The sequence below is a fragment of the Poromitra crassiceps genome (genome assembly GCF_964638095.1).
Source record: "Poromitra crassiceps genome assembly, chromosome: 25".
NCBI classification, from domain to species: domain Eukaryota; kingdom Metazoa; phylum Chordata; class Actinopteri; order Beryciformes; family Melamphaidae; genus Poromitra; species Poromitra crassiceps.
Window position 1 is genome coordinate 11979535 of NC_139649.1, and position 26932 is coordinate 12006466.

Sequence of the window (26932 nt, forward strand, 5' to 3'; positions counted from 1 at the left end):
AAAAGTCATATTTCTATTGCATGAACTGTATAGACGATATCACTACATTAGTGGGAAGGAGGGGGAATCTGAAGTTTAGATTAGTGAGTTATTAATTTTGAAATTGTCCACCAGTGATATCATGTCACAAATCAGAGCCATATATATTATATTACTATAGATGGGTTCCCGCAGGCTCCGCCAATTCTAACAAATGGTAGCAGCAAGTCTCCTAAAATAAATTGTCACGTGACTCCAATAGACTCAGACTTGCCGAAAGTCTCCATGGGCCGTCTTGCTTGAAATCCCATTGTCTTTGTCAGAGCCCACTGTTGTAGACTGTAAAAGCTCTGATAAAAAAAACAATTAATTAATGACATTATAAAAAATAGTTGCATCTTGATGAAAATGTAAGAGGCGTCACCAATTCAGTGAGGGATGCTGTTGGGAAAATGACAATTATGACGACACTGCATGAAAGGATATTTTTGGCAAATTGAAATCAATTTAAACAAAAATAGCTAATTAATTCTCAGAGGGAAATATTTACACCCAAGTTATAGTGATCTGCATTTTCTCTATCCATTTTGCGGTTAACAACAGTGTTTTAAAAACATTAACATACATGTTTATATAATAAGCCACATTTCTCATTCTTTCCCCCTGAACCTATTTGAATATGCTCTCGGCTGATTTGAATTACACGTAGGATTTGTCTGCAGCTGTTTATTCTCTGTTGCTCAGAAAGCTTGAGAGGTTTCCAGGAAGTCATTTTCCTTCTGAGTGTTTGGCTGCCATGTTGTTTCACTCAACCACCAGCATGACAGAGCTGCAATCAAGCCTTCCTTTTGTCTAGTGCAGAGCTCTTCAAAGTGGGAGGCGGGGCCTCCCCAGGGGGGGCTCCAAGCCGTTTCAGTGAATGGAAGTGGAAAAAATAGATTAGTTATTAAAAGATGATCTCATAGAATAGCCTAAATGTGTGTGATTTGGTTAAAGAGATAGTTCAGAGTTTTTGGGGGGGAATTTGAGTTTTTCCGACTTTCCCAGAGTCGGAACAAATAAATGCCTTCAGACTAGGGATGTCACAATATATCGTCCCACAATATATCGTGATATCAAAACGTGACAATATGTATCATGCATGCTCGCTCTCCTTTTCATTGCTTTGTTTGAACAGACGAGGGACGTTACAGACACGGAGGATGAAAATGGTGAAATTACAGAAATTAGCGTGGAGGATGCCCCCTCAACTTACAAATCGATCGCAAAAAAAGTATCGTTAAAATATCGTATCGTATCGTTATCGTGAACCCAATATCGTGTATCATATCGTATCGTGAACTGAGTGTATCGTGACACGCCTACTTCAGACAGACATTTTTATGTATTTTGTCTGAAGTATGTCAAACAGCAATATCAGGAGTCAATTGTTGAGTGTCTATGGGATCAAATAACATAATCATGATCCCATAGGCATCCAGGAATTGAAAGAGGGGGGCGCCTTTTTCCAAGCTTTGCCTGGGGGGAGACCCACACTCTCAGACTTTGAAAACCCTGGTAGTGCATTTTAACGTTTCTCTAAAGCAGTGGTTCCCAACCTTTTCCAACTCAGGGCCCACTTTTATGTCTCAAAAATGTTCGCGGCCCACCTCCGACCCCATAAATACAAAGGCCATATAATGCGTTCTCAGAGCACTTTTTTATTGAAAATTGAACATAAAGGACTGAACTGAATACAGGAGAAACATGTTGGAAGCTCCACAGTCACTAACACAGCACCTGTAACATGTTGCAACACCTTCAGTATTACAGTTTTCAAGGAGCTGTCCACACACACATACACACACACACGCACACACACACAAACACACACAGACACACACACACACACACACACACACACACACACACACACACACACACACACACACCAATCATTCAAGGAGCTGTCCATCAGCACCACACAGATGTCAGAAATGACAAGCAAGGGGCTGTCTGTAACAGGCTAATTAACAAATGATTAATAAATAACGGTATCCTTCAACGATGGAAAAATGCATTCTCATAACAATTTGACATCCAATATCAGATCCAAACAAAATCCAAATGTCAGAAGAAAGCCCATTAAATCGATAGGGTTACAAATAAACACAAACCCAATATAAAGATGATGTAAAGATGAAACTTCAATTCAAGCAAAAGCAATAACATCAAAGAAACAAAAATCATACTTTTTCAAGTATGATTTTTCAAAATCTTTCAAAAAAAATTGATTTTTTTTTTTTTTGATTTTTTTTTTTTCAAAAATCATACTTTTTTGGAAATGATTTGGCGGCCCACTTGCAATACCTTCGCGGCCCACCAGGGGGCCGCGGCCCACAGGTTGGGAATCACTGCTCTAAAGTGTGGTTTGTGTTGTGCCTTTTGATGGCTGATGATGAAAGCTCAGCCCGGATCTTTTCTGTTTCTCCAGATGACCACTCAAGGGATCTACTCAAATTAGTGCTACAGACTCTCAACTTAACTTATTCACCCACACGGGAGTGTGTATGTTCCCTCAGATTCTTGAGTGATATAGGGCAGAGGGAACATAGGGATGACCCCATCCACACACACCCATGCACCATCTCTTCTGCCTGACTGCCTCTCTTGCTCTCTCTCTCTCTCTCTCTCTCTCTCTCTCTCTCTCTCTCTCTCTCTCTCTCTCTCTCTCTCTCTCTCTCTCTCTCGGATACACACTCCAGAGTTTTCATATCTCAAAATGGTTCACCAGATCCCTAGGCTGAAGTTCTCCTGTCTTTCTTTTATCTTGGAGCTTTGTCTCATCTTCCTGGAGTCTCTCAGCTATGCTGCTTCTCTGGTTGTTCATTGTTTTGAGGACACCTGGACCATGTCCATCTCATTGGCTGTCCTTCTTTCCAGTCCCTCCCATGATGTGACCATGCTCTGTTTCTTTGCTTAACACATCCTCTGTGTCTGTCTGTCTGTCTGTCTGTCTGTCTGTCTGTCTGTCTGTCTCTCTGTCTGTCTCTTTGTATCTCTCTCTGATGCTCTACATTGTTTCTTGCCTGATAGGGATCACCCCAGTATCTACAGCCCTCTCATTCATGAATGAATATTCGGCTGAGGTACATGACCAACTGGTCCTTGGCAGTAGACTGCAGGCTACTCAATCATTCTCAATCATCACATCAGACAGTTATGCAGTGTGAGACATTGCAGTGAGTATTATGAGATTGTAAGCTGTATTTATTAATTTGTCTCGACAATGATAGAGATATAAATGTGACCAGATTTAGAATAATAGAGTCATAAAGTGGTTGTAATGTCGAAAGCGGCTTATACGCTCCTGAGTGAAGCTCCGAGACTTCAATTAACGACTCATTCCCCCTTTCGGAAGCTACATTGTATACATTGTTAATTTGAACAAATGGATTTTTGATTTGGAAAAGTTATACGTGGATAGAAGAGTCAGAAGAGTCTTAACATTGTGAGTTAGGTTAGAGCAGTGTTTCCCAAAGACCACAGGTGCAGGTCGCAGGAGATTTTATTTGGGTCACGAAATATATTTTGCAGAATTTCTTCCATAGCCTTTTACTTCAAATGTGTATGTTGTTTTAATGATTAGAAGTCAAAACAATGGCGTAGCCTGTTAACTCAGAATAAATGCATTTATTTGATCTCATTGATAGATAAGACCAGTGTTGGGGGTAACTCATTACAAAAGTAAAATATTACATGTAATATATTACTTTTAGCAGTAACTCAGTAATATAACTTATTACTTATAGGATTTCAGTAATATTATACCAGTTACTTTGTCAAGTAACTCAAGTTACAAATTGAGTTACATTTTATTAAATCAAAGCACATATTTAAAAAAGATACAATCATTTCCTAATCAAACTGTCTGTTTTTATGCAAATAACCACTATAGATGACAATAACAAAGGAAAAGAATAACATTTAGAATTTTGGATTGTTTACACTGACTTCAAGGCGGTTGAAATAATTTTTCGGGATGGTTCCGGGGCGGCAATGTCATTCTGCTGCTGCTGTTGTTTTGGTAAAAGTAATGCAAAAGTAGTGTAATAAGTAACGAGTTACTCGACACAGAAATTAATATTGTAAAGTAACGTATTACTTTCAAATGAAAGTAACTAGTAATATGTAGTATATTACATTTTGAAAGTAACTTGCCCAACACTGGATAAGACCTATTGTGAATTGGGTCGTGATGGCTTGTCATTTTTAAAAAGTGGGTCACCAGAAAAAAAAAAGGTTTGGGAAACACTGGGTTAGAGGATAAGAGACAGCACTTGCCAATGAGATCTGATCAATGAGGCTTTTGAACTCCTCCTCAGATTTATATCCTTCTGTTTATCAGGAAAACGCTTGAATACCGCCCACGCTGTACCATCTCCACAGTGTTTGCAGAGAAGTTTGGTGCCTATAATGTCTGCAGTTTCTGTGAATTTCCCTCTTCTAAAATGAATCTTTCTCATATGGCTTCCAGACCAGACGGACAAAAGTGAAGGTAATAGGCTACAACAACATTGTATGGTTGGCCACTTTGCAAAAGTTCTGGGCATGAATATTGTCAATTCATACTTTCTCATTCATTTATTCCACTGGACTAAATAAACCCAACTTTATAAACTTCTGCGGCTTTGTAGATATTTTCCCCATGGATTGAGTTGCGACAACTCAAGTGCAAGGCGGAAAATATTTTGCTCATAAGATCAGGAAAAAAAGTGGTGGAGGAATAACCTCTGAGGAACATTTTCTGACAAAGTCAAAAAAACAAACTCTTTTTCATAGAGTGATCTAATCTCATTTAAAAGCTTCAATCAAATAAGAACCAACTCAAATAACTGGCCGCAAATGGATGCTGTCTAGCTGTGTTGGATCTTCATGGAGTTGGTCTCTGGGGTCAGGGTCAATAATTCATAAATTGTGGCAACAGCTTGGCTTTGATCCAATCAGGTCCAGGACAAGAAAGATGAAGAACACTTTGGAATCCCATCTGTTGCTTTAGCACTGTGCGACGGAAATTGGATGATGAACAATTACAGGGATGATATCAATGTGTCACTTAAATGACTGATTGTATAGCTCCAAACACCAAATCACTGTCAAGATCAAACTGAGCTTTAACAGTAGTAGACTAATCAGCAACCGATGTATACTTAGATGATGCATACGCTATTTCAGTTAAAGATACAGCGTCGATTTTTAAATGTCACAGAGACATGGCAATAGGAGGAGCTACAAAGGCAGCTTTGTTTGCTCTTTTATCGGAAGAAAGTAGGACGATAAGCTTCAAAACTTGTAGATACTATAAAGTGCAAAATGTACACAAAGATATCTGCAAGGATTTACTGTAAACAAACAACAAGGCATGTATTCTCTTATGCCTGAGGACATATTGGAGATAAAGTTGCCAAGCTACTGTCAGAATCCCTGATGGATTACTGCCGAGGATTTAAGGAAACAGACTGTTTGCAATACAAAATAATCACATTACCTCAAAAGGTACTGTATTTGAATGATGGTTGCCATAGTTACTTGGTTACAAAGTACTATGCGCCTACAGTATATCCTCCCGCTCTCGGAAGCATTTTATTCTGGCTCCTTTCATTTTTTCCCATCCGGCATCACATTTTCATAAGATATCCTTCCTCTATGAATATCTGAGAGCCTCTACTGTCTGTCACCAGCTTATGGAAAGTACTGAGAAAAATTGCACATAAGTGTTTTCCTTCAAAGTTCAACTACCACCCCAGAGATTTGAGCATATTATCGAAAAAGGGTAGGAGTGGAAAAAATGGTCTAGACACCGAGGGTGTGATTTGGCAGATTATTGCAAAACTCCCCAAAAGGAAGTGGATCTATTGAAGACAATGAAGGAAATGTCAAAAACTAACTTTTTCCATCTTTCATATTTTCCCTCTTCTTTTTCTCCAGGTATGCACACTAAGCAGTGCAGACATCGTCAGCCTATCAGTGTCTAGAATCAAGAAATCAATTCTGCACACTGAACAAAATCGAGCTCCTGGTTATTGACGTTTTGATCTTGTATAGATTCGATACGATCTTCATCAGAATGAAGCAGGAAGTCGGAGGAGCACTCATATGAGACATATCTCAACACCAATTAGCAGAGAGGCAGAACAGGGCAGGTGGAAGCATTCAGCCCACAAATTGATATCTCGATAATATCGAGATATTATATAGAGTCTATATAATATACAGAGTGCATAGCTTCAAACAGAAGGGTGACCACAATACTTATGCAATCCCCAAGAAAGAAAATAGATATTTCCAATAGAGGGTATGCATGTGATGTCAAAGAGGCAGAAGTCACTGCAGGGTCACGCCCACTGAGTCACAGCAATACTGAGCTTGAATGCAGTAATCAGCCTAGATAACTGACACCTGCTGCTCAGGGAGGAACTTGACACTCATTTTGACACTCATTCCTGATTGCGGGGGCGTGTTCCAGTGGGTGTGCATACCCTCTATATAAGTAGATTTATATTGGACATATATTTTTCTTTCTTGGGGATTGCATAATATGCTGTCTTCTGTTTATTATATAAAGATATATATTTGTAAATATTGTCTCTGTATTCTCTTGGTTGGGCTGAATGTTTCCACCTGCTCTGTTCTGCCTCTCTGCCAATTGGTGTTGAGATATGTCTCTACTGTATATGACTGCTCCTCCTACTTCCTGCTTCATTCTGATGAAGATCGTGAGATCGAAAACATCAATAAACGGACCGGGAGCTTGATCATCAGTGGGTATGACACATTATGACATCATCAGTCAAGGGCGTTTGCATGCTCAGTTGATGGATTGTGTTTGGTTTATTAATATGACATCATCAGTCACCACTGGCAACAACTCGACAATGATGACAACAATGACACCATCATCGCATGTGGCCACCGATCGACGCTTGGGGTTAGGGCCCACAGGACATTGTGGGGCTGGGGCCCACAGGACAGACAGAAGGTGCCGTGGCATAAAAGACGGACAGAAGGAAGGACGGAAGGACACACAAAGTCAGTTATAGAAACGGCTGCACTGCTTAATAAATTAAATCAATAAAAAATCATTAATATTTTATAAGATAGATGTGCAAGGACCTCATCTGAACATCTGAATAGAGTCCATCAATAGCCTGTTTCAACACCCAGACCACACATCCTTTTCTCTCTCTCTCTCTCTCTCTCTCTCTCTCCCTCCCTCCCTCCCTCCCTCTCTCTCTCTCTTTGGACCGGTCACATACAAGGCCATCCATTCAAAGGCCTTCATCTTGCTTCCAGTCACAGCAGTCCCCGGAGGTGCCTATACAGACCCTACTGACTGGGATTGAAGCGGGAGAGGAGGGAAAGCTAGTGGGACTTGTTCCTTCTTCCCCTCTGGTGACGAGGCGCCACATGATGGGCCTCCTGACACCACTCTGTTCCACAAAGGGTTTGATGATGAAACTTTTGTTTGAACAAATATAGAGTTTTGTACGACGAGAGTCTCTGGCCTGTTGTCTGTGCTCAAAAGTTTTCATTTGATGCTGCAATTTTGTCGCAATGCTGCTGCTGCTGCTGCTGCTGCATTAGGGGTAAACTATTGTGCATAAGGATTTATTTTCATTCGAAGATAATTTTCATTGGAAGATCAGTTGTTTCTGAATTAGGCTAATTGATTCCTATATATAGGAAATGTGATACTGCGTGAGCTTCTATTTAAGTGACTGTGTGTCCGTCCTTCTGTCCGTTATGGTACGGACTGTCTGACTGCACACACACACACACACACACACACACACACACACACACACACACACACACACACACACACACACACACACACACACACACACACACACACACACACACACACACACACACACACACATTTGTGTTTTATTGCTTTATTTTTATTTTATTTGGGGGGGGGGGTATTTTCATAGGAATCCTGACGCCAAAATTTTGTTTGTTTGTTTGTTTGTTTTTTGTTTGTTTGTTTGTTTGTTTTTTGTTTTTGTTTTTTTTACCTGCACTGCACCAGGTCGCTCAGTGTTTTCCAATTGACCCTTGACCTCGTCTCCTCCTGGGATTGGCTGTTTAGAGCGATCTGAGGCTAGTGTTTCCTGTTCTCAATAGTCACTTTTATTGTGGTGTCAGTCGGTGTGTCATATTAAAATATAATGTTCTGTATTTTTTTTAACAGCCTATCTTTTTTACAATGCAGCAGCAGCAGCAGCAGCAGCAGCTCTGCAACATAATGATGCAAATCCGCACGCATGAAGTAACAGGACGAAGCTCTCACACACACACAGGGAAGGAGGAGGGAGAAGTGATGCTGAAGAGAGAGACAGCGCGAGCTGGCGGAGACTCGGAGTCGAGCTGTGGTACTTTGAGCGCGCGCTGCCCTCCACACATTTTTACTCAAACCTTCACGAGGACACAAGACGCCAGGATGTAGAGCTCGTGAGAGAGGAGGACCGAGAGGACGAGCTACAGATCCCGCTAAACAAACACCAGCGCTTTATTGATGCCTTGTACATATTTATTATCCATGGCTGTTTGACTCTGTTCCATCACCAGCGACCTGACTGACGGTGTGAAGGTGTCCGCAGTAGAGACGGACGGCTGCCTAGCTGTCGTGAGGGGAAAGGCGTTGCGAGAGAACAGACATTCTCGCACTGAAAACTGAAGTCTGTTTGAAAGAGTTGGTAGTTCCCCCTCCTTTTATCGGTGAGTGTGTTTCTATGTTTTGAACTTACTCATAGTAGTGTGCAAACGTTGAGTTTCGCTTAACTACTTGTTGAGATATTCTTCAAAATACCGTCACGTTGGCTCGAATGTATTTGTAGTACTTGTAAGGCTATAACATTCATTCTAAATATTGAGTGCATGTAGGCAGGCAAATTATGTCCACAATTTGAAATGTTACGTTTTTTTTTGTTACGTTATAGTGTGCTTTCCTCTTCTTCTTCTAATGGATGCAACACAACACACCCCATTCTGAAATAAGTGAGGCCATTTACACCTGGCGTTAACATGTGGTTTCTGCCATCAGATTGCAATCAGATTGTATTTTATCACTTCAGGATTCCATTTACACCTGGCGTTAACATGCGTTTTCTGCAATCTGATTGCAATCTGATTGCAGAAATGGTTGTCCTCTCAATCCGCATAAAGTTGCTGTATCCAGATTGAGAGGACACATTGCATTTACACTTGTGTTCAATGTGTACACAATGCATCCCTGACCACCTCCGGAGGCGGTTTGGCCGATCAGATTGCAATCCTTCTTCAATGCGTTTTGGGGGTGTTTACACCTGGCATTTCAAGTGATAAAATACAATCTGATTGCAATCTGATCACAGAAAACACATGTTAACGCCAGGTGTAAATGGCCTCAATGTTTCTTTCTGCTGCATGCATGCACATCCATGCCATCCCACAGTACTCCAGGGGAATCCATATGAGTGGGTTTTATTCAACTCGTCGTTCCAAATCAACAGGTCTCGGTCCCTAAATCTGTGCTTCTTCTCCCTCTCGGTCTCTCTGCCAGTCTGAAGATGGTGTTGGCGAGCAGGACAGTCTTATCAGGGGATTTGATGCGATTTATCATCTTGTTAAATCTCTTATCACACGAAAGGCTAAGCTATAAAAATACAGACACATCCACTGACATGAGTGAAGAATTTTACCATGTTTCTACTTTGAAACCAGACAGCCTTCATCTGCTCAGCTGCCTGGTTGCCCTGCACTTTTTGTGCTGAATGTCTTCTTGCCATAAATCTGCTTTGCCCTAGAAGTTGGACGACATTTTAGTTCATTTGGTTTGGACTAAATAGCCTACAGTACAGTGGAGAAGGATATTTATTTATTTATTTAAGATCCCCATTAACCACTGCCTCAAGCAGCGATTATTCTTCCTGGGGTCTGAAATTACAATATAAAATTCAAGAAACAAAAAAATTAAAATTAAAATACATAATGAAATCAAATACGGTAATACAACAATAACCAGAAACATTACACAGAAAATAAACTTGCCAAAAACAGCTTTCTAAAGTTCAGTTTGACAGAAAACAATCTTCTACAATGTTAGTGGAAAAAAGTAATAAAAATAATGCAATAAACTGATTAGTTGAAAATAATTCTAAACCACACATATACTTAAAACAAACACAAGCAAAAACAATTATTAATATGAAATATGAAATGAATATATGAAATATATGAAATGTGACAACAAAGAGAAAGAGTCTGGCATCCTCTCAAGGGCAAAGGATTCTGCTGTGGCGTTAAACGGATGATGGGCTAGTAGTAAAACATTGGATGATCAGCTATAAGGCTACACTATTACGTGTATTTGTTTGCATTTTTATCAGCTTTATATTTTTTGTCTTTGTTTATTGTCTTGTGTCGTCCTTCAGATGCCAGTTGATTTCAAGGAAAGAGGAGCCTGAAGGTGAGGAAGGCCCCTTCCAAGACTCTACTCATCCATGGCAGCGGGAGTAGCTGGCTGGCTCCCCTTTGCCAGGGCGGCAGCAATCGGCTGGATGCCCGTAGCCAGCTGCCCCATGCCGCTTGCCCCGCGAGACCACAGCAAGAGACAGGATGAACTGATCGTCCTCAATGTCAGCGGGCGTCGCTTTCAGACCTGGACGACCACTCTGCACCGATACCCGGACACCCTGCTGGGCAGCTCCGAAAAAGAGTTCTTTTACAACGAGGAAACCAAGGAGTACTTCTTTGACCGGGACCCCGACGCCTTCCGAAGCATTCTCAACTTCTACCGAACGGGGAAGCTGCACTACCCGCGCTCCGAGTGCATCACGGCCTACGACGAAGAGCTCGCCTTCTTCGGCATCATCCCCGAGATCATCGGGGACTGCTGCTACGAAGAGTACAAGGACAGAAAGAGGGAGAACGCAGAGCGGCTCCAGGACGACCTGGACGATATTAACAAGGACACGAAGCTGCCCAACATGAACTGCAGGGAGACCATGTGGCGGGCCTTTGAGTTCCCCCACACCTCCACCATGGCCCTGGTCTTCTACTACGTCACCGGCTTCTTCATCGCCACCTCGGTCATCACCAACGTGGTGGAGACGGTGCCCTGCGGCCCCACCGCCAATCAGAAGGACGTGCCGTGTGGCGAGCGCTACACGGTCGCCTTCTTCTGCATGGACACCGCCTGCGTCATGATCTTCACTGTGGAATACCTGATGCGCTTGTTCGCCGCGCCCAGCCGCTACCATTTCATGCGCTCAGTGATGAGCATCATCGACGTGGTGGCCATCTTGCCCTATTACATCGGCCTGGTGATGAGCAACAACGAGGACGTGAGCGGCGCCTTCGTGACGCTACGCGTGTTTCGCGTGTTTCGCATCTTCAAGTTCTCCCGCCACTCGCAGGGCCTGCGCATCCTGGGTTATACGCTGAAGAGCTGCGCCTCCGAGCTGGGCTTCCTCCTCTTCTCCCTCACCATGGCGATCATCATCTTCGCCACTGTCATGTTCTACGCAGAGAAGGGCTCCAGTTCCACCAAGTTCACCAGCATCCCGGCCTCCTTCTGGTACACCATCGTCACAATGACTACACTGGGGTGAGTAATTAGACATAAACTAAACATGCATTGTGTGCGCATCGCGGATGCACACACACACACACACACACACACACACACGCACGCACACACACACACACACACACACACACACACACACACACACACACACACACGCTCTCTCTCTCCCTCTCTCACATACACACACACACACACACACACACACACTTTCTCTCTCTCCCTCTGTCGCACACACATCCTCGCTCTCTCTCTCTCTCTCTCTCTCTCTCACACACACACACACACACACACACACACACACACACACACACACACACACACGCACACACACACACACACGCACACACACACACACACACACACAGTACACACACATTCTCTCTCTCACTCACATACAGTATATGCACATTTTACCCACTTGTGTATGACTGATGTCTTTCTCTCTCTCTCTCTCTCTCTCTCTCTCTCTCTCACCGTGATATATTTGCGTTTTTTGTATAACTAAAACCATTGTTTATGAGGTTCATGGTTGTAATGGATGCACTAGATGCACTTCTCATGGATTTTTATATACAGTAAATGGAATAATTTATGAAAACCACTTTGGATTTCAAACAATCATAAAGACAGCTTGCCCCCCCCATACAGTACTTCAATCGACTACAGCTTATTTGAGAGTGCCAGTGTGAGTAATGGCGGCTACTCTAGCATTTGTCTACCAGCACAAACACTCCTGACATTCATTCTTTGTTTACTGCACTTAGAGCTGGCCAAACAAGGACATACGCTAGTCGCTGAAGACGTGCTGGGGCAGAGCTAATACAAAGAAAATGCATCCTCTGGGTTTTGAAAAGATACCCAGATGCAATAAAATTCTGTGTGAAGGATGATGAATTCATTACTGTAATGTTGAGCTTTGTTTGTTTGTTTGTTTGTTTGTTTCCTTCCAATCTGGGAACCCAGCCTCTATCAGTATGACGACTAATAAGACTCTGGGACAGACGGCCGATATTTCAAGGTCCGGTGTAGAGCGGACGTCTCTGGGCCAAGACCACGGCTTCCGTGCGCCGTGGTTATTGTTTATAGTCCGACTGATGCGAGAATGGAGTTGGAGTTGTACGATCGATTTTTGTACAGATGCAGCAATCTTCAATCAGCACCCACAATTCAGCATCCAGCTGGCTGCCAGCCGGCTGGAAACTTAACTTAAAGCAGGGCTAAACCCCAAAACACTTTTTTTCAGCTTTTAACCAATATATATGACTTTGGGGGTGGTGTGTGAAGAATTCTGGTCAAGATTTCCACATTTGAGACCCAACTGTTACCATTTGTACCATTTGGATCATTTTCAGCAGCATAAGTTCCCTCTATGGGTTGAACACTGCTTTTTTTGTGCCCTCAAATGAATGGGATATTTGGTACATCGTGACGTCACGGTGGGGTTAGCACGCGCCCCACTCATGTGATTCCCCCCCCCCCCCATTGATTATTACTGTAGTTCACGAGGCGCGAGCCCTTTAAGACCGATGCATCCATGGGTAATGCCTACTGTGGCTAATGTTAGCCGATAGTTAGTTATGTTATATGGCAGTAAAACACCACTGAATGACCAAATTTATATAACTTTTAACCATTTCGAGTAACACTGTTTCCATACAGATCACCAGCGTTAGTTTGTTGTTTATAACGTGGCTATATTCATAACGTTTTCTATCTCGGATGCGTTATTTCGAATCCCACATAGGTTACGCTGGCGCAAAGCGTGTGGGTTTCAGGACGAAACAGTCTCGAGCCACTAATGTTATCTTTAGAGCACAATATTCCTGGAATGCAAGTTTAACTAAACAGTTACATGTCCTCTGCATTCTACATAAAAATAAGATATTACGGGTTGTTTTATTTTGTATGTTACATACTTATTGGCCAAGATATGTTACTTTATGGGGGAGGAATTCTCCCAGCTAAGGAGGGGAGTGTGGGCGGGCATCTTGCCTGTGGGGTTTTCGGATCGAGTGGAGTGCTGTTTTGCAAGAAATCTGGGGGGTTTAGTCCTGCTTTAACTAGAAACTTAACTTAACTTAACTTAACTTAACTTAACTTAACTTAACTTAACTTAACTTAACTTAACTTAAATAAGCCCGTTCCTCTTAATAAACAGTATACTGTAGATATCATTACTTTCTCTAAAGCAGTGGTTCTCTGACCCCTAATTAAGTACTCATATTGGTATTCTGTATTGGCAAGTACCGAAATGTAAGTCGTAGTACTTTTAAATCCCCACACCAAGTTACTTCCTTGTTGGCCTGTAAAGAGCGCTTCCGCTGTACACAGTGCATGCGCTGTATGTTGCGCATGCCTGACGGCCATGTTTAGAAGGTAATTCCGGCTAAGTATTTACCTTAGAAAAAAGATAATTTCTCCACATTTGGATTAATATTCCCGTGGTGAGTACCCGAAGCACATGTATTTGGGCACTATTAGATCTGTGTTTTTGGTTATTTTGAACGGGTGTTCCATTGGCCTCCATTCTAAGGCGATACTTCGGTCAGGACTGCTGAATCACTGCCGATCTTTCGGAAAAGACTAAAGACTCACCTTTTCAGGCTCCACCTGGGCCCCTCTTGATCTAACTTCTTTCTCTCTCTTCTTTCTCTCTCTTTATTTAATAAAAAAAAAAAAAAAAAAAAAAAAAAAAACTAAAACTCGTACCACTGTTCCTTCAGGATTTGTAGTTGTCATAGACTGTGCTCCATAGTTGATTGCTCTATTGCTGACAAAAAGTGTGTTACTGTAAGTCGCTTTGGATAAAAGCGTCTGCCAAATGACGTAATGTAATGTAATGTAATGATACTTACTAACTTCACGACTGTAGCTCACTGTATTCTGCTCGGACAGTGACGGTAAAGGCATGGTGTACCTTGGTTATGTGGGGGGGGGGGGGGGTGACTGAGTGAGCAATGAGCATGCATCAGATGATGATTGTCCTGACTGCAAATGACTGTCCTTGGTTCGTGATGAGTAACACTATTGTCACTATTTGTCAGAGCTGTGGTACATGTAGACACTCAGTGGTGTTGCCTATAGTGTGTGGAGGACATAAAGGTTCCACACTCCAACTCATTGTTCAGGGCTCACAATTATAATGCTTTCACCTTGGCATTCCTATTCTGTGTGTGTGTGTGTGTGTGTGTGTGTGTGTTTGTGTGTGTGTGTGTGAGAGAGATAGAGAGAGAGAGAGAGAGAGAGAGAGAGAGAGAGAGAGAGAGAGAGAAATATAGAGAGAGAGAGACAGAGAGAGACTGCTTCAGCCAGTGAATCACTGAACCAAATAGCACAGGTAACTTAAGTTCAGCCTTTTCAGCCTTCTTCCAAGGTGGAGAGACTAATTGTTTTATTCTGGGTTGGGTTGAGAGGTCCATGGTTGACTTTTCATCTTTCTTACATTTCTTTTTTATTCATGGCTTCAGAGAAAAAGGAGAAAGACAACCCTGGCAATAGAACCAGTAAAGTCCAGTAATGTTTTCCAGTTCACCACACTAAAACAACCAACTCCACTTGTAGGGAACAGAAGCAATGTTCAATGTCTGCCATAATACCGGTAGTTTTTTTTGTTTTGTTACAGCAGCCATTTTGTGTAGAAAACACAGGGTAAACACAGGTGCAGGCAAAACATTAATGAGGGTTTTCAACTTCTAACCATGGAAGTTGGAAACCCTCATCAATGTTTTGCTTGCACCTGTGTTTACCCTGCATTTTCAACACAAAATGGCCGCTCTGAAAAAGGCCTATATTCCTTTCCTGCAGAACTCTCTCTCTCTCTCTCTCTCTCTCTCTCTCTCTCTCTCTCTCTCTCTCTCTCCTGCTGTTAAAACAAGAGGCAAACTAAACGTCAAGTTTGTGGACAAAAAACAACAACCTCAAGGTCACATCATTAGCTGCCTTGTTGGTAACGGTCAGATGAGGCACTGCATGACAGCCCCACGTTTTCCTGTCTAGTATTCTTAAGGTCTTTGCACACACAGTCCGATTGTTTTCGTATGCGTGTTTTTTAATCCGTCATCTGAAAACACAGACGGGTCCCAGCTCGCAAAAATCTATTGACTGATGCGAAAAACGCAGAAAATCGAACCTCGTCCGAAAACTTAAATGACGGACGTAATTGTCGGACTCGGTGTGTCAATCATGATTGACACAAATGAGGTCGTATTCTTTTTTTCTTTGGTGCGTCAATTTCGGACGAAAATACGGACTTGGTGTGCAAAAGCCTTTAGTCTCTGAGGAAGTCATTCTCCAATGCAACAACAGCAGGCATGCAGAGCAGCCACCAGACAAGCACCAGACAGGACTGTCAAACATCGTCATCATTTCATCGTTTTAATGTCAGTGCTCACTATTTTGAAAATCTGACCCTAAAAACCTCTCCTCTCCTGTTTGCTGTGGTACATCTGTAAAGGACATTCACAGCTTTTTGCATGTACATATATCCCCATGTTGGTTCATGAACAGTCACCAGTATTGGTTGTCCCTTCTGGATCTGGCTACTAAAGTATAATTCGTTTTTCCTTTCTAATTGAGACAGGGAAAATGGTTAAAAATCGAAATTGAAAAATGAAAAACAGTCAAAAAAAGTGAAAATTGAAGCTGAAAATCAAACAGAATCGAAAAGCACAAAAACAATCAAAGTCTGACCCCATTTTTCATTTGGGCCATTCCCTTTTTATCATTATTTATTTTGGATTGGAAAAATGCAAAATTAACATTGAAAAGTAAAATTCAAAGTTAAAAATACAAAATTGAAAAGTGAAAAATGGAAGTCACGTGACCATTTCTGGGTACGCCCACATTTCTATATTATGTCTGTCGCCCTGCTCACCTGCCACCTGCTGAAGAGACATATGCTCAGCTGATGAGGTCACCAATATCCCATCTGGCAATTTACATAAAAAGCCATGGAGAAAAAACAACCTTCTCTCCATCTCAAAAATAAATAAATAAATAAATAAATAAATAAATAAATAAAACATAAATTTAGTTCCTATGTTTTTTCCAGTGCCTTCCTTGAGCTCTAATTGAGTTTGCCTTCTAATTAATTGTGATTTCCTCCAACTGATTTTCTCCAATTGATTGAGCGTCCCAATCCGCATTGTCTGTCCCATTGTGTGTGCATGCGTGCATGTGTGTGTGTGTGTGTGTGTGTGTGTGTGTGTATGTGTGTACAGTATGTATGTGTGTGTATGTCCATTATGACTACACGATTAATTTAAATAAGCAATCAAAATCTAAATGTTGGCTTCCAAATCAATTTCTGTTTCAATTTCTAAATCACAAGAGTCTCCAAATGTTCATCAGACAGTGGCTTTCACTTGGCAATGGCATCCTAATATAAACACGGCACTGTGCAGAATCTCTGGCCTGCAATATATTAATTTTATTAATTTCACACACACACACACACACACACACACACACACACACACACACACACACACACACACACACACACACACACACACACACACACACACACACACACACACACACACACACACACACAGGTGAGGTGAGGTGCCTGAGTAATGGAGCACTATTAGACTTTTTGATCATAGTGTACAACTTTGCTATTTTTAAACATTTGAGCTACCGTAGTTATATCTATATATCTGGCCATTCATATGTAATAGCCTATATGAATAAAAATGCATTTCACATACATGCTGGCTGCCTAGACCACTTTCTTCATTGAAACAAACCCGTCCTCTACCACCGGAGAACTACCATAGGCCTAAAACTACGCTAACTACCTTACTGTGTTCTTAATATCTGTCTGGTTGGTTTTTCAATCATTGTGACGCACTGGCCTGTGCCACGCACAGTCAGACAAGTCAAGAGCGATGTCGTCACTCTGACTCTGTTGGTGCAGGATAACAATGAAGCACCACGTCAAACGTCTCAAACTGCCCAGGAAGAAGGTAAGACATGATGATGCTGAAGCACAGGAACAGGTAGATTAACGTTAGATAGCTTGTTGGATGTCAAAGCTAAAACAGCCATCCAACAGGGGTGGGGGCAAATATCGATACAGCATAGTATCGTCATATTTTGTGGGCATTGGGCAATATATCGTATCGTATCGAATGCCAAGTATCGTGATATTTTATGATACAAAATGTCAAGTGCATGCAACATTTATGACAGGTTTTTATGACAGTGTTGGTCAGTCTGTCTGCTTGACAATTTTGCTGCAATAATAATGATTGAAGTGAGATGAACAGACTGGAAACTTTATTTCATTAGATAAAACAGATGGTGACAACGTTTTTTTTTCCTTTGGGGACATAATTTGCAGTTGAAAAAAAGGTAATAAATCACAATATATTGCAATATCGCAATACTCTCGCGCGCGCGCGCACACACACGTTGCCTTTGATCACGTCTCGCCTCTCTGACCTGGCTCGCTCTTGTGCCCTCTGTGTCTGCCTGTGTGAGTCCAGACAGAGCAGCAGCGCAGCAGGTCTGGGGTAATGGGCTGCAGCCGAGCGGCTGGGGAGGGAGATGAGGGGGGGAAAGGCACTTACTGGCTGTATCATCATGCGGGGGGGGGAAAGGGGGAGGGACTGACTGGCTGTATCATCACACGCTTTCACTGTGCAGGAAACAGGGGTGTTAAATCAACCTCAGGTGGCCGATAAAAGGATGTGGATTGAATGCCAGCGAGGGCCCTGCTGTCAGAGCCCAGCCGGATACGCGCTCATTGGCAGCAGCGGGACAGGATCCAAAAGATTGATGAGGAGAAAGCCCCTCTCTCTCTCTCTCTCTCTCTCTCTTTCTCTCTCTCTCTCTCTCTCTCTCTCTCTTTCTCTCTCTCTCTCTCTCTCTCTCTTTCTCTCTCCAGCTCGCTCTCTCCCGTCCTCCTCCCCGCTTCCTCTCCCTCATCTCCCATGAGCCACCCAGGGGGGACGGCTATTTTCAGAACATGGTTCTGTGTGTGTGATTATCCCTTTCGATTGTAATCTGATACATGATACAGGCACAATGGACGGGAGTCGTCATTACCTGCAGACACGTGCAGACTTTACAGCAAAAGGTCACGATCGCTCACACGCCACTGGCTCTCCCACGCCTCGAAAAAAAAAAAAACATTATTAACCCAATAATGAAACACATATTAATGAGGTGAAATCTGACTCGGGTTGTTATAATTAGATTTGATTCTCCCAGTTGTAGAGTCCTGGTCCTGGACGGCGCGGCTTCTTCCGTATAGCAGAAAGTGAGAGAAAAATGTTGTTATGCATGTAGGTCATGTTCCCGTCTCTGCCTTAATCAGTGGCTATATATAATCTGCTTCTTCCTCTTCAGAGAGTCTTTGAGCTCTGTGTTCTCCGTTCAACATCTCTATTAGACAAAGTGGACTGGGCCTAGGGGCCAGAGACAGGGAAAGAGAGGTCAGAGCAGCAGCTTTTGGTTCCACGAGAACTCTTTCATGCCTGGTTGTTTGATTAGAGCAACTTTGCTGTTGACTGGAAGAAAACTCTCTCTAACTGTATCTGACCAAAGGCGCTCTTGACTTGATGGAAAACACACTCTCTCTCACACGTGCATATACACACATCCAGGTCTGTGCACGTACACACACACACACACACACACACACACACACTAGGGCTTGCATGGACTAGTCGACGAATGGACGTGTTGACGTCACTACGACAAGTCGAAGCCTACCGGGTGACGTTGACTAGTTGTTGGCCACATGATTGAGATTTGAAAACTTCCCATGCCATCCCGGGTGGCAGCCTGCCTATTATCTATTCACTTTTTCTAGATTTATTGTTAATCAGAGTAGTAAGTCAAGTCAAGTTCAAGTCAAGTTTATTTGTATAGCACATTTCATACACAGATGCAGTTCAAAGTGCTTCACATAAAATGGATGACATAAGAAAATAAAAAAAGAGGATAAAATAGACATTTCATAACAGCTTGAGCTTTATCTTTATACTGTAGTTTGGTAAGCTACATTATTTGACTCATTACACATTACAGTGAAAGAATGTGTGTGCAGCACAGACATAGAACTGTAAGGGTGGTTGCTCACTGGGGATCTGGGGCAGTTTCTGAGCACACTTGTCCCCAAACTGACCCCAGTTCCGGTTCGTTTGATCAGTGTGAAAGTTGCGTTCCGTGCCCGAGCACGGAACGGCAAACCGTTCCCGGGTCTGAAAAGGTAGTCTGGGGACTGCTTCAAGCGTACCCAGGCACGGTACACTTGAGTGTGAACACAAGCATACCCAAACACTGAAGTGGACTGCTATTTTTTCACTGTGTGGCGACCGACCATGACCAGTATCCTATGGTTTGGACTTTTGTTAGCCTGGGAACCTGATGCTAGCTACCAGCTAGCTCATTGGCAAATGCAATGCAGTGCAATGTGAACTGGTTTGGCGATGCCAGGTTACATTTTAAGTTCATCACTGTATAGAAAACAATACACAAACTTGTATTTACCACTTGTAGTAGATCACAGAAACAAAAGTCCAAACTATAGGATGAACTGGTTCCATGAACTGGAACCATTCCAATAGTATCCACATAATCCACTTGGAAAATGTTGAAATGTAACGTAATCAACGTTAGCCTACTCTTCTTCTGTTTATTGGTGGATCGCAAGCCAACTAGGTGCATATCGCCACCTATTGTATGGGAGATGGTAGATACGCAAGTGTTCCAGGGCACAGAACATTATAATGTGTAATCATTAAGCTAATCATTAGCAGTTCAAAAGTTATTAAACATTTTATAAGAACAGCTATTTTTAGCCACGATCAGCTTTCTGATCTCTGTCGATTCGTGGGCCTTGAGTTTGAGACGTAACTAATTAATTACAGTAGTTTCAACATAACAGTGTCGTGTAGACTTTGCACCCTAACTTAATAGAGCTTATGTTCAGCTGGTGCTACTGGCTGGGGTCAAAATGAGCGCAGCTTGTAGGAAATTAGAAATATTTCTGCTTTTATCTGGCCAAGAAGCTTTTGGAGCCAATTTCCCAACACAAGGCTCTCTAATAAAACCTTTCTAGTGATAGCTGTGGAATTTAATTTAGCTCCAACAGAGGTTCATTTAACACCTAAACTCATTTAAAAATAATTATACTTACGAAGGATAGTGCTGTCTGGAATGCTTAATGACCTTCTCTGTGTGTCTCTCTCTCTCTCTCTCTCTCTCTCTCTCTGTGTGTGAAACAAGCCTTATCCCTGTGCACCATGTACCCACACACACACACACACACACACACACACACACACACACACACACACACACACACACACACACACACACACACACACACACACACACACACACACACACACACACACACACACACACACACACACACACTCTCTCTCTCTCTCTCTCTCTCTCTCTCTCTCTCTCTCTCTCTCTCTCTCTCTCTCTCTAAAGCAGCCAAAAGTCCCAGAAGTTAGGGTAAACAACAAAAGAAATTGCTTGGATTTTCCATTTAGCCAGTGGAAACATATTGTCATCATTAAGTTACTTTGAGAAAAGTCATTGAAGATCCCATAGACCATTGCTGAGACCAAGGAAATGTACAATGTGTGAATAAAACATTTTTTCTTCTATTACTGAAGTTATATCAGCAGGTTTTGCATTGTCAGCGACTGAACTGTGCTAAGTATTGCAGACATCACCTCACCCTGCACCCTTCCGGGTATTAGCATAGTCAACAATTCATCTTTTTGGGTGAAGCAGCAGCACAAGAAGTGTAGAAAAATCATTTGTCAAATCATCAAAAACATTGTGTGCATGGACTGCATAAGCCTTTAGCCTGGTAACCAGCCCCAATAGAGGGTATGCACACCCACTGGAACACGCCCCCTCAATCGGGAACGAGTGTCAAAATGAGTGTCAAGTTCCTCCCTGAGCAGCAGGTGTCAGTTATCTAGGCTGATTACTGCATTCAAGCTCAGTCTTGCTGTGACCCCACAGTGACCTCTGCCTCTGTGACATCACATGCATACCCTCTATTAATCCTTCATTAGGGTCTGGACACAAGCCTATTCACCACTGATTCGGTGACGTATTTTTCAGCCCCAACTGATTGGTTGCTGTCTGTGTCAATCATTGAACTCTTTGACCAATCGCAGTAGCAAAGCAGGACAACTTTGACGATTCTGCACCAAAGAGCTTAAAGAAAATCAGATTTTTTTACCCCCTTTTCTCTCCCCAATTGTACTTGTCCAATTTTTCCCCCTGCTGCCCCGGTCACTGCTCCACCCTCTGCCGATCTGGGGAGAGCCGTAGACTAGCACCATGCTTCCTCTGACACATGCGCAGTTGCCAGCCTCTTTTTTACACCTGACAGAGGGAGCGTCACATGGGAGGATCACACTTTTCCCACCAGTTCCCCTTTGGGGTTCAGTGTCTTGCCCAAGGACACTTCGACATGCGGACTGGAGGAGCCGGGGATCGAACCACCGACCTTCTGGTTAGCGGACGATGCGCTCTACCTCCTGAGCCACAGCGCCCCAGATGTTTGGGTTAGGGTGAGGGTGAGAAGTGAACATGAGCGCTTTTGTTTAAAACTAAGTTGTATTTAATATGATTTAATTTCCTTGTTAGATTTTAAGTCACCAAACTAAAACTGCTATTTATACTGTCATCTCAGCTGCCCATGTGTGTGTGCACTGTGCACATGCACGTGCATGTTTCTGTGTGTGTGTGTGTGTGTGTGTGTGTGTGCACTGTGCACATGCACGTGCATGTTTCTGTGTGTGTGTGTTCAAGTTCATGTTTATTGTCATTCAAGGCAGCTATACACAAGGCACAGCAGAAACGAAATTACGATTGCATCCAGCTCACAAAAGGCAATTCAGAAAACTGACAATAAAGATAGTAAGTTAAGCTATATAAATATACTCTAAATATTAGGGGCATGAGGGTGAACAGTATGAAAGAGGTGGGTGGGGTCCTTGGCAATGTCCATGGCGTTGGTCAGGCAGCGTTTGTGAGGTCCCAATGACAGCACCACCCTCTGCAGGGACTTCAGTGCTCTTTGCGTGTGTGTGTGTGTGTGTGTGTGTGTGTGTGTGTGTGTGTGTGTGTGTGTGTGTGTGTGTGTGTGTGTGTGTGTGTGTGTGTGTGTGTGTGTGTGTGTGTGTGTGTGTGTGTGTGTGTGTGTGTGTTTCCTTGCATGTCTGTGTTTCTTCTGCTGTACCTCAGCCCCGGGTGTATGTGCCGACCTGATTATGGTTCCCATTACAGTCCTACAGTAAATACAGCTCTGGGATACAGTCACAAGGCTTCCTCTTCACCCCACATTTAAATATCAATTTACAATATATGCTGCCAGAGTTCAGCAGATGTTTGGAAAATTAAGCACAGGTTTTCTTGCATTCATTTGCATATTTGCATATAAGTATTACATTTATTTTCTCCAAAAGCACAAGTGTGGTCGTGTTTTTGTTTGAAGCATTCACACAGCCTTGACCACAAAAGCAATCACCATTATCACCATGTACTGTATCATGGCTTTGTTGTGCCATAGACACACATTGACATTCAAGGGGCTCGTTTATGCTCATATTGTACCATTCACAGTAGATGGCGCATAAGACTCGAGATTAAAGATTCAAGTCAACATTCAATAAATGTATTGCCATGTCAACATAGTTGATAGGAATTTGTCTCGGTTCACTCTCAGACAAAGACAGTGCAGCAGGCAGCAGCACACAATATACAAACGATAAACATTAAACACAAAAAGACATTCAGAATCAGAATCAGCTTTATTGGCCAGCAAGTATGTAGACATACATTGCTCTCAATGTACTTACAAAGGGGGTATGCAAATAAGCTAAAACAACAATCAACGACATCGATCAAAGGTGCATAAAGCAAGTTGACTGCTATTTACATGATATGTGTGCTGTATTCAGGAGCAGTACGCAGCAGTATCGTATTCAGCAGAAAGTGCACACAGTTTAAAATGCTATAGGTCACACATAATAATGATTCAGTGCAAACCAGATGTCTTATTACTTGGAGGTAGGAGGTGCTATCTCTGAAGTCAGATGTGTTGCACTTAATGCTCCTGAATCTGCCTGATAACAAAACGGAGTGATTATTGTTTGGGTTTGTCACCTGAATTGCATATTCCATTAGGAACAGTGTATTTAATTATGTACTTGACTGGCCTCAAGAAACACAACAATTTCTGAACAATACTGTAGTGTGTGTGTGTGTGTGTGTGTGTGTGTGTGTGTTGGTGGGGGGGGGGGGGGGGGGGGGGTCTAATACATTTTTAAGAATATTCTGTGTTATTGTGTTTTTCTTGCACTTGTACACAACTGATTCTACAAATGAATAACGATATAATTTTACACAAACACAAGATCATTTTGTCAAGACTTTAGAAATAGAAACCTTTTCAAGTCATCAAATTGCAAGTCAAAGTCAAGGTTCAAGTCACCAGAACCCCAAGTCAAGTCTCAAGTATTCTCTTCACGCATCAAGTCAAGTCCCCACCGTCTAATAGTTATTCAACCTATACCCACTTACCCAGTTCATAAACACATTAACATTTTCTGGTATAAACACATGTGGTCATTGGTATGTATTTATTGGGAGAAAATCCTCTGCTGCACAGTCAGTGATGTATTGAACGTTACCAACGGCAGCAACAGCAAATTGGAAGAAATATTGCAAAAACACCCAACGCAATGGCCACTTAGGACAAAAAAGATGTCACCATAATAATGATAATAAAACATAACAAGAATCTCACCGATTAGCACTTTAAAAGACATACAGTGAAAGGCCTTCATTAGTGTACAGGCTCCATTCAGAATCGTTATCCCCCATCAGACAGACGTGCTGTTCCATCCTCGGCCACATCAATTTGACACATCTCCTTTGAAGTGAATCAACACTATCACAGCTCTGTCTGCCAATTATGTTGACATCTCTAGGTTGTGCTGACCCCCTGTGTCTCCACAGTATTAGAAGCCTCTCCAAGACTTGTTATCCCGCATATGAGTGTTTGCTTTTTTCACAACCTGGGTGGTTTGAGCCCAGCTGCTGGTAAGGAGCACACACACATCATTACTGGCTGAATAGATGGGGCAGCATGCAAGAGAAACAGATGAGAGGGAGGGAAGGACTTGGATGCTGAACTGCAAAACAATCCTCATCAACAAGTAATTTATTCTGTTATTGAGTCCTAAATTGTAACTTTATTATCGGTGAAAAAACAAACAGCTGCCACTGGGGCCCAATTATTTCACTTAATCTAATGAAAATCAACTTGTTTCAAGGATCTTCTAGAATCAAGTGTCATTTTCTTGATACAGTAGTAGTGGGCCAGAGAAGGTGCTGAAGCTCCTCCGGCCAAGAAACCCACGACTGATGAGGGAGCTCGGGCTGTGATGTTACAATCATAGGTGATTCTAGGCTTTCCAAACAGGGGTTGCACCACCAAGAAGGTAATAGGACTCCGACAGCCCCCCCTATGTAGGGGGGGCTGTGCTCCCCCTAGACAAAGAAATGTTGTATATTTTAAAGTAAAATGCATTAATCTGGTGCACTCTGAGAGCAAAATGAAGAAGCTAGTACCGGTAGATATGATATAACAGAACATCAACAATAGAACATAAATTTTGGTTTGGTAAATCGACCCAAATATGTGTGAAAACGCCCTAAGGGCATTTTCACACATATTTGGGTCGAGCCAGGCGTGAAAAACTGTCCAGGCAGTGGCGTGTCCAGACAGTTTTGACTGGGGTGGCCCAGGTGCAGGGCAGTCTCAAGCAAGGGTGGCACTGAGTGTGGCATTTAGGAAGGATGTAGAAAGGTCCCATTTTTCTGAGAAATCTGAGATTAATCTCAGAATAATCTCAGAATTTAACCACATTTTCCACATGTAGCCCTTCAAGGAGCATAGTATTGGAAAATGAGATTAATTGGCTTGATGGTCCTCCCCCTAACATGCACTAATGAAATGGCTACTATGGGGACTAACATCATCACACATTTGGGCTCTGGTGGCATCATGGTGTGCATGCTTCAGGCCAGCGTGGGAGTGTCACCAGGCGACACCAGATTGAAAGCTCTGCTATATACTGAGAAATACAGAGCGAGTTATGTGGTGGTGAGGATAGACTTAATCAGCATTGTGGGAACTCGTTTGGCAATGGCTTGAATGTAACGGACGTTGATTTTTATGTCAAAGTTACGCACTCCAGCTTTAGGATTAGATTGATTACTTCCATCATGTGCACACTGAGAAGATGTCCACCGGTGACCACAACATTTCATGTTGCCACATCTTCAGCGGGATGGGGTGCGCTTTGTGATTTGGTCTAATAATAAGCTGGGTAGGGTTTCACCAATCAACCAGCCACTGCTTGTAATTGGCTGATGGGCAGAACATTCTAATAGGTCATCATCATTGGTCAGTCAATCACTGTTCCAAATGCCTGGTCAAAAAGTGACACGGTTACAAAGTGTTAATTGCCGGATCAGGAAAGCAGTCAAACATGCCATAAAAAGTATGAGCCAATTTGCAGCAGTCAGCAGTGTGAATAAAAGTGATTACTGTGCACTTTTATCTCATACATGTATGCCATTTTTAGTAGAAAGTCGGAGTAAAAAAAAAGAAAGAAAAGTTATCAGAATCGCCTTTTTTACATAAAAATGTAGTCTAGTTTTAAGACCTCCTGGTGTAGATTTCTAAGCAGATGAACAGGCCGTATTGGTGTGGAGAGTAGCTCTGGACTGATGTCACTATAGTCAATGCTCACATAGCCTCTCTATGGACGACTTCACCTGTTGAAACAGTGACCTGTGAACATTTCCTCTTCTCTTGTCTGGAAATATCTCTCCTCCTCCTCTTCTTCTCCTCTGCGGCATTCGCTCCTTCATCCTGGAAATCCTTGACATCCTTTTTATGAGGTTACAGGAGAGCTTCGCAGCCCCTCTATATTTAGCTGATCCTATAATGATGAATCAGTTGAAGTGACAGAATTCAATTACATCAACCTACAGTGGCATTTTCAGGAGGACCATAATCAAGTCTTTGAGCTCAAGTCTAAGTCAAGTCTCAAATGCTCCTCAAAAGTCTGAATCAATCGTTGGTCATGAGTCTGAGTCAAGTAGTCTCAGGTGATTTACATAAACCACAGCATGGTTATTTGTGACAGCTAGCTGAGTATGTCTTACGTAGCTTTACGAAAGAGAGTAGAGCGCGCACATCCAGTCACAATTGCAGGTGCAGGACAAGGAGTCAAACAATGTAGAGAAAGAGTAGAGTCCGCACACTGCTGAACA

The 26932-nt window shown here is 42.5% G+C and overlaps 1 protein-coding gene across 1 annotated transcript in view; it reads left to right on the forward strand.

Moving 5' to 3' along the window:
- Window positions 1-10505: 10505 nt before the first annotated feature.
- The window catches only part of LOC310798605 (A-type voltage-gated potassium channel KCND3-like), a gene marked incomplete at both ends in the record, with an annotated part of 77739 nt that continues 61312 nt past the window's right edge, over window positions 10506-26932 (forward strand). The window contains one exon of the mRNA XM_083661148.1: window positions 10506-11611. Within this exon, the coding sequence (XP_083517274.1) occupies window positions 10506-11611 (1106 nt within the window). The remainder of the gene's footprint in view (window positions 11612-26932) is intronic.